Source organism: Carcharodon carcharias, chromosome 1 (assembly GCF_017639515.1).
Source record: "Carcharodon carcharias isolate sCarCar2 chromosome 1, sCarCar2.pri, whole genome shotgun sequence".
NCBI lineage: Eukaryota > Metazoa > Chordata > Chondrichthyes > Lamniformes > Lamnidae > Carcharodon > Carcharodon carcharias.
In genome coordinates this window covers 151,019,252-151,031,741 of record NC_054467.1, presented here as the reverse complement: position 1 = coordinate 151,031,741, position 12,490 = coordinate 151,019,252, and the positions used below count along the sequence as shown (strand labels likewise).

Here is a 12,490-nt window from a genome sequence, read left to right as displayed (position 1 = left end):
TTAGGCCATGAACTGGAATTCTGTTCCGGCCACCATCCTCTCTCTCCTTAGATGTTACGTCAGCCGATAAAAACTGAACAAATAAAGTTTACTAACAGGCAAACGCTGCCACCTTCAGCAGCAGGCTCCGCTGCTACATATAGCTGTGGTCGGTCCTGTTTGCAGGCTTTTTCACCCACCCTTGAGCTGCCTCCTACCTGGTGTAAATCACTTTTGACGTTTTTCCTATGCAACTAGCGAAAAATGGAGTGGGCAATGAGCAGTTTAGTTCAATTGGCTTTTTAACAAGCTCAATAGCTTGTTAATTTTATTTTAAGCGGGCAGGCTTCCAATTTTAGCACCTGATCGCCTTCTGTATTATCAGAGACTGTCGGGATGTCACCAAGCTGCAATTCTGGCTGCTTTGTGGCCTGCCAGGAATTTTGAAGCTGGTTTTCTATTTGCCCTGATCTAATTGGTCATCTCTCTATTTTATATTTGCATAACTAGCTTTTAAATCATAGAGAGTTGAAAATGATGCCGGACCCTCGAAATGTTAGCTCTCTTCTATCAGTGGAAGCTGAGAAACCTCACTATCTGCTCATTTTGCTAATTGTGCTTCCAGCGTCTGTGTATAATCTGATGAAAGGCCTCTTCTCACTGACTCCACATGTCTCCCAAGGGAAAACAAATACTTACAACAGTTTGTCATGGCTGCTATTCAGTAAGAAAAGGTACTATATCGCCCATCAGTTCTGCTGCCCATTCTGACTATAGCTAAAAGTCATGGCTTTATTTGTGTTTAAAACTTGTTTTCATTTCTGGGCATTTGGCTGGTCCATTGTCAGTTAGTGTTAGGAATTAAGTATTGATCATAGCCTTTTTCCTTATGCCCATTACCAGTGAATCCCAATCAAATGAACTTGTTATCTTTTGTTATTTCATCCATTCAGGTTACTTCCTGTAAACTATCTGTGCGGGAGCTGGGGAGATTTTGTGGGGAGGGGTGCAGGTGGTGGCTTGGATTTTTTACTTGCTAAACTACCAAATCTTTTTTCTGTTCCATTGAAGTATCAGAGATTAGAAGAGGCCAGAAAAAAAAATGCACAAGCAATATAAACTTAATAAAATGGATTTGAAAGAGACTTAGAAAACTAGATGGAAATTAAATGGAATGAAAGGAAAGTTATTGAAAAATTGCAAAATAGAATGATCCGATTCATGATGTTCTGATGAGGACGCTGAGAACAAATAATATGAAGTATGAGAAAGACAAAATGCTGTTGATTTACGAGAGGATCTCCCTGCATTACGATAAATTGATATGTTGATTGTATACTGATGGTTCATTCTCGTATACTTTGACATTGGCTCAGTTGTCAATGGTTAAAAGTGAGCTCATCCTAACTGAGTCTACTTTTTTCTCGCAAAATTAGAACCAGATAAATTCCATAATCAAATTGAAAAACTGGGCAATTTTTCTGTGGTGATTTAGATAATGAAGCAAGAATTTCTAGCTACAATGCATTTGTATAAATGTTGCTCAATTATTTTATCTATATTGTACTTAATATTTGTTTGGGTATGCTTGTGCGATATCCTAATTTTTTTTCCCCTCTCTTTCAGTGGCCCCAACCGTGGACACTACATAACTATTGTGAAAAGCCATGGCTTCTGGCTTTTGTTTGATGATGATATTGTTGAGGTTAGTCTTGTAAATGTTTATGCTTTGTAATAAAATAAGTTTAAATGACCAGAAACGGGGTAGATTTTCATCTATTGCATACCAATGCACAGATTGGAAAATCAGGTAGTGAGGATAGCACACCCATAATGGATCCAGCCTGATTTTATCCTCCTCCCTTTTAACTTAACAAGTCTCAGGGGGACTTCGTTAAGGACAGAAAATCTCCCTGCTGATTTTTTTTCCCTCTCTGCCCTCTCCCTCTGCATAGGTGATAATCCACACCCCTGTGGTACAGGAGACAGTTTACCCCAAGGACTGTGCACAGTCAATCATCCCCAGTCCCATGGCATTTTCACTCCCAATATCATTACAAGAAGACACACAAGGTGGGCGTGGGCGGGGGGTGGTGTTGGTGGCAGGCTGAGTTGGCATACCTGCTATTTTGTTTTCTTTCACAATAGACATTAGTTCTAAGCTGCTTTGTTATTGGTCTTTTTGCAGCAACTCAGATTACTTTCTGGGAGTACAGAGTTAATTGTGCAAATGAACTACAGTAATAGTAGTAATGAGAACAGCTTGCATTTATGTAGTGCCTTTTAAGTTAGAAAAATATGAGTATTGCTGAAAAAAGACACATGTTATTGAAGCTGGTTACTTGGCAAAGTACTGACCCATCCATGTTTACAAAACTCAAAACATAGTGTCCAACATTAGATCTGATTCCACGATTGGACAGCATTTGCTAAACAATCCTGAGTGTGCTAAGGATTACCCTGACAGCCAGTTTAAGATTATCAGTCAGGCTGGCAGTGTGGCTCACTTAAGCATGCTAGAAGCTACATATATTAATACACAGGCCCTGTCCTTGTAGACAGAAGGAACATGTACACACATTGCGCCTTTTTCAACTAAACAAAATAGGCGACAGCCATTCTCTTGATTCATTATCCAGTGCAATGCCTTGACCAATCAGAGTCTGGCTTGAATTTAAACAAAGCTTGGCAGTTAATTGTCAGTTATCAGTTAACTGGTGAATTCTCCATGGTAACATCTTTACCAATCAGAGTTCACTTGCCAACCAATCAGCACTCTTTTCTCATGCAGTATTAATTGTTGTTTCCTTTACTATTTGGTATTCTTGTGAATTGTCCTGATGAGTGCAGATGAAAAGCTTCGACAGCATGTGTCTTTTGTCAGCAATACTCAAGTTCTGTACTGCCAGATGATTATTAGAAAAATATCCTAATGAGCTTCACAAAGGTATGATCAGAAAAAAGTGCACACAAAACAAAAGGAGATATAATGAAGTAGGTTACTAAAGATTTGATTAAAGTCATGGGTTTTAAGGAGGACCTTGGAGCACAAGAACATGAGAAAAAGGAGCTAGAGTAAGCAATATGATCCATTCAATAAGATCATGGCTGATCTTATACCTCCAAACACTTTCCCACTCTTGAAATGTCCTCTGAGCATTCATAGCTCTTTAGAAAATTTCAAAAATTCACAACATTCCGAAGAAATTCCTTCTCTCGGTCTTAAAAAGCTGACCCCTTATCCTGAGACTATGCCCACCAGCTCTAGACTCTCCAGCCAGGGGAAACAGCCTTTCAGATTCCACCCTGTCAAGTCCTCTCAGAATCTTATGTTTCAGTGATATTACCTTTCATTCTTCTAAATTCCAAGGAAGATAGAAACATTCTACTCGACCTCTCATCGTAGGACAACTCTTTCATCTGGGAATCAATCTAGTGAACCTTGGTTGCACTGCCACTAAGGCAAGTATGGGGAACAAAATTGTATAGATGGAGTCTCTTGAAAGCCCTGTAACAATTGCAGCAAGACTTTCTTTCTCGTGTACTCCAGCCCCTTTACAATAATGCCCAACATACCATTTACCTTCCTAATTGATTGCTGTAGCTGTTAACTTTTTGTTTTGTGTACAAGGACACCCTCTGAACACTGACATTTGATAGTTTTTCACTGTTTAAAAATATTTGTGTTTTCCATTCTTCCTACCAAAGTAAATGACCTCACATTCCCCATATTTTATTCCATCTGATACGTTACTACCCACTCACTTATCCTGTTTATATCCCTTTGCAGACTCCTTGACTGGGCTTTTGTGTTTGCAAATCAGGACTGCTGCCGCCTGTCACATGCATAAAATCTGCCATGATGATGTTGGGTTGTGAACCTGATGTCAACACGCCAGTTTCCCATAATACATTTGTTGGGCCTGTGCCAAAATCAGCAGCCTGCCTACCATTTACAAAACATAATAATTAACGGGCAATTGAACTTGTTAAGCCATTTGACCTGAATATTGTGCTGCCCACACCATAATGCAGTTAGAGTGGGCTGACAGGTGAGAGTGGGGAATAATGGGGAAGGAAGGGAGTGCATCCTTTGGGGATATATCGAGGGCACCACACCCCTTTGTGCCTCCCCACTTGGCCTCCATCACCCAGTTCCTTGTCCCCTTCCTAGGGTGTCTGATCCCACCCTGCCCAAAAATCCCAGACTTGCGTCAGTCTAGTATCCATGCTCTCTTCATTGTAGGCCTGCTTGCAGTCCCAGGAGCACCCATTACTTAAGTTCTGGTGCTGCTGGGACTGCTAGAGCTGCCGGCCAATCAGATTGGCTGGCAGATCAAGGGTGGGAATAAAAACAAAAAACTGCGGATGCTAGAAATCCAAAACAAAAACAGAATTATCTTGAAAAATTCAGCAGGTCTGGCAGCATCGGCGGAGAAGAAAAGAGTTGACGTTTCGAGTCCTCATGACCCTTCAACAGAACTAGGTGAATCCAAGGAAGGGGCAAAATATAAGCTGGTTTAAGGTGGAGGGGGGGCGCGGTGGTTGGGTGGGGGGAGAGAAGTGGGGGGGGCGTGTGGTGTGGTTGTAGGGACAAACAAGCAGTGATAGGAGCAGATAATCAAAAGATGTCACAGACAAAAGAACACAGGCGTTGAAGGTGGTGATATTATCTAAACGAATGTGCTAATTAAGAATGGATGGTAGGGCACTCAAGGTACAGCTCTAGTGGGAGTGGGGTGGAAAGGCTAGCAGGGCATAAAAGATTTAAAAATAATGGAAATAGGTGGGAAAAGAAAAATCTATATAAATTATTGGAAAAAACAAAAGGAAGAGGGAAGAAACAGAAATGGGGTGGGGATGGAGGAGGGAGTTCAAGACCTAAAGTTGTTGAATTCAATATTCAGTCCGGAAGGCTGTAAAGTGCCTAGTCGGAAGATGAGGTGTTGTTCCTCCAGTTTGCGTTGGGCTTCACTGGAACAATGCAGCAAGCCAAGGACAGACATGTGGGCAAGAGAGCAGGGTGGAGTGTTAAAATGGCAAGCGACAGGGAGGTTTGGGTCATTCTTGCGAACAGACCGCAGGTATTCTGCAGAACGGTCGCCCAGTTTACGTTTGGTCTCTCCAATGTAGAGGAGACCGCATAGGGAGCAACAAATGCAGCAGACTAAGTAGGGGGAAATGCAAGTGAAATGCTACCTCACTTGAAAGGAGTGTTTGGGCCCTTGGACGGTGAGGAGAGAGGAAGTGAAGGGGCAGGTGTTACATCTTTTGCGTGGGCATGGGGAGGTGCCATAGATGGGGGTTGAGGAGTAGGGGGTGATGGAGGAGTGGACCAGGGTGTCCCGGAGGGAACGATCCCTACGGAATGCCGCCGGTGGGGTGAAGAGAAGATGTGTTTGGTGGTGGCATCATACTGGAGTTGGCGGAAATGGCGGAGGATGCTCCTTTGAATGCGGAGGCTGGTGGGGTGATAAGTGAGGACAAGGGGGACCCTATCATGTTTCTGGGAGGGAGGAGAAGGCGTGAGGGCGGATGCGCGAGAGATGGGCCGGACACGGTTGAGGGCCCTGTCAACGACCGTGGGTAGAAAACCTCGGTTAATGAAGAAGGAGGACATGTCAGAGGAACTGTTTTTGAAGGTAGCATTATCAGATGCGACGGAGGCAAAGGAACTGAGAGAATGGGATGGAGTCCTTACAGGAAGTGGGGTGTGAGGAGCTGTAGTCGAGGTAGCTGTGGGAGTCAGTAGGCTTGTAATGGATATTGGTGGACAGTCTATCACCAGAGATTGAGACAGAGAGGTCAAGAAAGGGAAGGGAAGTGTCAGAGATGGACCATGTGAAAATGATGGAGGGGTGGAGATTGGAAGCAAAATTAATAAATTTTTCCAAGTCCCAACGAGAGCACGAAGCAGCACCGAAGTAATCATCAATGTACTGGAGAAAGAGTTTTGGAAGGGGGCCGGAGTAGGACTGGAACAAGGAATGTTCCACATACTCCGTAAAGAGACAGGCATAGCTGGGGCCCATGCGGGTAAGGGTGGGAATCCTTCTGCTGAGGGGTGGAAGTCCCACTCTTAGCTTGTTTAGGCTCGCTGCAGCGCGTTATCGTTGTGGTATGATTTTTTTTTTTAAAAAGTCGTTTGGTTTGCAATCGACTTTTGGATTGGAGGGGTAAGCATTATGCACCCCCAAAAAATCCAGCCACTTGTGCCCTTCTCACAGCTTACTTTCCTGCCTAGCTTTATATGATCAAATATGGATACATTACACTCAATTCCTTCATTAAAGTTATTAACACAGATTACAAATAACAGGCTTCAGTACTTATCCTTGTAGCTCACAATTAGTAACAGCTTGATACCTGTTTAGTATGATACATTTTTTTGAATTTTAATATACATTTCTCATTCTTATTCTCAGTTACTAAGTGCCCAAATTTCTCTCAATTGCATCTATCCCCTTAGAATATCTTGCTTTCCATTGAATTTAATATCCAATAACTTCAACATTCTATTCAATAATATCTTGAGCCAATATTTATTCACTAGAATGTGCTGGGACCTAGGACTAATCCTGGGGAAGTGGGAGCTCTTAGTATTCACTGCTACCCATCTATTAACTATCTTCTTCTTTAGAGCTTTCAAGTGTCAGCTTGGCTCACTGGTAGCTCGTTCACCTCCTGAGTCAGAAGCTTGTGGATTCAGGACCCACTGCAGCACTTAATCTAGGCTGATACTGCAGTGCAGTATTGAGGGAGTGCTGCATTGTCGGAGGTGCCATCACTCAGGTGAGATGTAAAAGATCCCATGGCTCTATTTGAGAAAGAGCAGGGGTATTCTCCAAGCATTCTGGCCAAAATGTATCCCTCAACCAACATCGCCAAAGCAGATTAATTGGTCATTTGGGGGACTTTGCAGTACACCGCATTTGCCTACATAAAGTCAACAATTTCACTTTAAAATAAATCCATTAATTTTGAGCACTTGGGGACACCCTGAGGATAAGAGAAGTGCCATGTGAATGCACCAACTTACACTTTTCTCTTTATTTCCCCTCTCACTTTTGTCTCCTTCCCTCCTCTTGCTTTGAAGGTGTTGATATCTTGCTGAAGTGCATCTCCTCAGGTACCTTGCACTACCTCACCTAAATTGCCAATATTCATTCATGAGCCTTGCTGGTGAAGTCTTGGTATTCATTACGAAGGCTATTTGATTATAGGTAGAGGGAGCGGAAGAAGATGACCGTTCAGCCAAACCTGAATCTGTCCTTATTAAACGTACAATCACATGCATTTCGATCAAGGGTTTCTGAGTAATGATCAGAGCCTTCGCTGATGTGATTCGCACAGCAGATGTCCCAACTCTCTCACAAATGGTTTCTGAGTGAGGGCCTTGATCATTGTTTAAGAGACCCCTGTTGGGAGTGTATATTGTTGCATGAGAACATGGCTGAGAGTACCTAATTCTGTGGTCTGGAGATGAAAAGTGGGATTGGCTTTATCTATGCGGCTCTGCTATTTACGGCTTTCTTTAGTTAAACCTCAGTTTTCATGTCAGTCGTATATTCTGTGAGGTGCCTTGCAAATGTTTTCTGAAAGTTAAGGTGGACGGTAATCACCATCTTGCTCTCCTCCACCAACTTTGCATCTTGTAACTATGGGCAAGTTCTCTTTCATTCTATTAGATAGTTGTAGATTTGGATCTGGTTGTCTGTCCAACTTGTGCTAGCTTTCATCACTGAAGTCAGAAAATCTTGGTGTCAGTTAAAAAATCCCATTTTAGGTATGCTCAGTATGTTTTCGATGAAAGTGGATCAAAAAATAAATTTATGCAAATACAATATAACCAATTTGTTGGAGTTCTTTGAAGGAGTAACATGCACTGTGGATGAAGGGGAGCCTGTAGACATGCTGTACTTAGATTTCCAGAAGGCATTTGATAAGAGGCCTCATCAAAGGCTATTGAGGAAAATAGAAAGTGCATGCCGTAGGGAGTAACAAATTAGCATGGATAGAAGATTGGCTGGGAAAAAACCAAAGTATGCATAGATGGGTCTTTGATTGGCAGGATGTGACGAATGGAGTCCTGCAGGTGTCTGTGCTGGGACCTCAGCTTTTTGTAATTTATATCAATGACATAAATGAAGAGAGTGAAGGCATGGTAGATGAATTTGTGGATGACACAGAGATAGGTAGGAAAGTAGATTATGAAGAGGACATAAGGCTGCAGACGGATATAGATAGGTTGAGTGAATGGGCAAAACTCTGGCACATAGAACATGATGTTAGAAAATGTGAAGTTGTTTACTTTGGCAAGAAGAATAAAAAAGCAAGAGTATTACTCAAATGGAGAACGACTGCAGAGTTCTGAGATGCAGAGGGATCTAGGTGTTTTAGTGCATGAGTCACCAAAAGTTAGTATGCAGGTACAGCTAGTAATTAAGGTTAATGGAACGCTATCCTTTATTACAAGAAGAATTGAACATAAAGGTAAGGATGTTATGCTTCAGTTGTACAGGGTATTGGTGAAACCACATCTTGAATATTGTGTGCAGTTTTAGTCTCCTTATTTAAGGAGGATGTAAATGCATTGGAGGTGGTCCAGAGGAGGTTTACTGGATTGATATCTGGAATGAGCAGGTTGTCTAATGAGGGAAGGCTAGACAGAGACTGAGCTTATTCCAACGGGAGCTTAGATGAGTGAGGGGTGACTTGGTTGAAGTATACAAGATCCTGAACGGTATTGACAAGGTGGACATGGAAAGGAAGTTTCCTCTTGAGTGAGTCCGGAACTAGGCACTGATTTAAAATTAGGAGGTCACCCTTTTAGGACAGAGGTGAGGAAAAATTTTTTTCTGAGGGTTGTGCGACTGCGGAATTCTCCATATCAGAAGGTGGTAGAGGCGGTGTCATTGAATATTTTTAAAGTGGAGGTAGATAGATTCTTGTTAGGCAAGGGAATCAAAGCTTATCAGGGGTAGATGGGAATGTGGAATTCGAAACACACACAGATCAGCCATGATCTTATTGAATGGTGGAGCAGGCTCTAGGAGCCGACTGGCCTACTTCTGCTCTTATTTTGTACATTCGTATAAGCAACTTTGTCTCCTAGAGAACAAATCCCTGAGTAAACTTGAAAATTGATGAAGATTATTAGTCTTAATCATATTCTACATATAACCTGTTGAATCTCACTCTCTAATTTTTCATTAGAAAACATACACATTGGACAAGGTACCTAGGGAATAACTGGTGCCCTGTGGAATTGCACCCCAGCAAGGTATCAATGGCTGGAGAAATCCAGGGAGTTTGTGGGTTATGATGTTGAATAACTTCCACTTTTGCAAAGACTTCATTAGAATTGAACTATTAGTCTGTTCCTGTGCGGCAGCACCTAGTAGTTCATCAGATCTGTGCTGTTGATTTTCCTTCACACGCTACTGAGACTAATCCCAGTTTCCCATTTGGTCTTCATGCCCTTTTGCGTTTTGTGTTGGAGAATTCCACATTCTAACCACCCTCCTTTTTATTTTTTGTGATTATTGCTAATTTGAGCCCTTCCGTTACCATCTTGCTGACCAACAGAAACAATCTGTCATTATACATCTTACATACGAACATATGAATTAGGAGCAGGAGTGGGCCACTCAGCCCTTTGAGCCTACTCCACCATTTAATAAGATCATGGCTGATCTGATGTAACCTCAACTCCACATTCCCACCTACCCACTATATAACCTTTCACCCCTTGTTTATCAAGAATCTATCTAGCTCTATCTTAAAAATATTTAAAGACTCTGCTTCCACTGCCTTTGAGGAAGAGACTTCCAAAGAAATTGAACCCTCAGAAAAATTTGTTTCCCCATCTCTGTCTTAAATGGGCGACCCCTTTATTTTCAAACAGTGACCCCTAGTTCTAGATACTCCTACAAGAGGAAAGATCCTCTTCACATCCACCTTGTCAATACCCATCAGGATCTTATATGTTTCAATCAAGTCACCTCTCTCTCTTCTAAACTGCAGCAGATACAAGCCTAGCCTGTCTAACATTTCTTCATAAGACAAACCACCCATTCCAGGTATTAGACCAGCAAACCTTCTCTGAACTGCTTCCTACATATTTATGTCCTTTAAATAAGGATACCAATACTGTACATAGTACTCCAGATGTGGTCTCACCAATGCCCTATATAATTGAAGCATAACCTTCCTACTTTTACATTCAATTCCCCTTGCAATAAACAGTAACATTCTATTAGCTTTCCTAATTAAATGCTGTTCCACTAATTTTTTGTGAATCATGCACCAGGATACCTAGATCCCTCTGCAGCTCAGTGCTCTGCAATCTCATGATTTAGATAATATGCTTTTATATTTTTCCTGCCAATATGGACAATTTCACATTTTCCCACATTTATACTCCATTTGCCAAGTCTTTGCCCACTCACTTAACTATCTTGTATCCCTTTGTAACCTCCTTCACAACTTACTTTCCTACCTATCTTTGCATCATCAGCAAATTTAGCAACCATACCTTTGGTCCCTTCATCCAAGTCATTTATATAAATTATAAAAAGTTGAGGCCCTGGCACTGATCCCTGTTCCACACCACTAGTAACATCTTGCCAACCTTAAAATTACCCTTTTATGCCTACTCTCTGTTTCTTGTTAGTTAGCCAATCTTCTATCCATGCCAATATGTTAACCCTTACACCATAAACTTTTATTTTTCACAATAACCTTTGATACCGCACTTTATCAAATGCCTTCTGGAAATCTAAGTACAGTACATCCACTGGTTCCCCTTTATCCACAGCACATGTTACTTCTTCAAAGAACTCCAATAACTTGGTTAAATTTGATTTCCCTTTCACAAAATCATGTTGATTCTGCCTGATTACTGTGCATTTTTCCAAGTGCCCTGCTACAATAAGGATAACCTACTAGCTGCTTTTTCTGTTCCATTGGAACAAAACCCTTTGTCAAATCTTTGTTCATAACTATAACGCTCTAATCCCAGGTCCCATCCTAGTGAATATATGCTTCTGCTTTTCCAAAGTTTTAATATCCTTTTATATAACAGTATGCTCAAACTGCATGCAACACACCTTACTGCAGCCTCAGGTCTTGGATAATTTCAGCTTTATAAAGTAAGGTCCCTTTTATCTTGGCACATTTACTTCTCCAACCAAGTACCTTTGTCCTCAACTTTGTTTTTCATTTTGTTTTTGTAGTAAACCTGATTTTATTGTGATTACCTTTTCTCCAAATGTTTTCCTATTCTTAGGTCAGCTCTGACTCCAATTTATTACCCAGAACCTGGTCTACTGGCACTTCTTCCCTTTTTGGAGTATTAACTTATTGAATAAGATGATGATCCTGCACACTTTTCAAAAACCCTTCCTTTTCATTACAAGTATTTCTACGCCTATCTATTTTTGAATAATTTAAATCTCCTACAATTGTAACTCAATTGTTTATATATGCCCTTCTAATACGTTCACAGATTTCATTCTTAGTTCCATTTCCACTCATTGACATCTCTAATATACTTCCAGTAGTGTGACTGATCCCTTGTTATTGTTTAGTTGAATTCAGAGAAATTCTGTTTGGATCATTTCTCTGTTAAATCCTTATGCAATAGTGCTACAGCATTGGCTACAATTAATATCACTACTAGCCTCTCTTTTTCCTTCTTTCTTATCTCTTCTAAGGAGGTCTTGTGGTGCAGTGGGTAGTATCCCTGCCTCTGAGCCAATAGCTCCAGGTTCGAAGCCACAGAAAGTGCATTCAAAATGCAGCCAAACAGGCCTGCAAATCCTTCCAACATGCCTATGGCAGTCGTTAAGAGTAGGAGAGACTTCTAGTCAGCCATGCTTGATAAAGCTTCTGACTTCAGGCTAGCGACCTGTTCCAGGAGAAACAAGCTATGAAAAACAGACATAAGCATGTGGTTTATCTGTCTCATGCAACTCTAGATGTGGGAACTTCTAAGTCTATCTCTTCTAGGTTTTATATCCAGGAATGTTTAATTACCCCCAACTGCAATTCATGCATGAGTGTTACAATTTTCTTCTTAAATCAGTTACTCTAGTTCCCCAATCTTGTTTCTTAAACTCTGCATTAATATTGATAACCCTATTCTGCTGCTAGAAGGGTAATGAGATGAGACTCCTTATTTTTAATCTTGCCTTGTGTTGATTCAGCTCCAAAAATAGGGCAATTAGGTCATTTACATAAAGCATGCAGGCACCTGTGTAACCTAGGTTAATCCTTGGGCATCTGTCCTGTGTTGAGGTAGGAAGGAAAGCAAGTGGATGAGTGCCTTGAGTATTGAAACGTTAGCTTCCTGTTTCTTCAGGAGGTAAGAAAGGTGGATCATTATAGTTGAAGATTTAAAGCAAAACAAATATGCTGGCAGTTTTAAAATGCTTTCTTAATGGCAATTAACTGCTAATAAACTGGCTTGAGCTCTAACTTGCATATTTGGATCGTGCAGGAGTAGATT

General features: G+C 41.2%; 1 protein-coding gene across 3 annotated transcripts in view; it reads left to right on the top strand.

The window, feature by feature from the left end:
- usp46 (ubiquitin specific peptidase 46) overlaps positions 1-12,490 on the top strand; it is a 92,988-nt gene that overhangs the window by 70,203 nt on the left and 10,295 nt on the right. For 2 of the 3 annotated variants that reach the window (XM_041214101.1, XM_041214178.1), the window contains one exon: positions 1,606-1,684. In XM_041214101.1, coding sequence (XP_041070035.1) covers positions 1,606-1,684 — 79 coding nt within the window. Of the gene's footprint in view, positions 1-1,605; positions 1,685-6,619; positions 6,772-12,490 lie in introns of all 3 variants that reach the window. The other variant, XR_005946257.1, reaches the window with a different exon arrangement.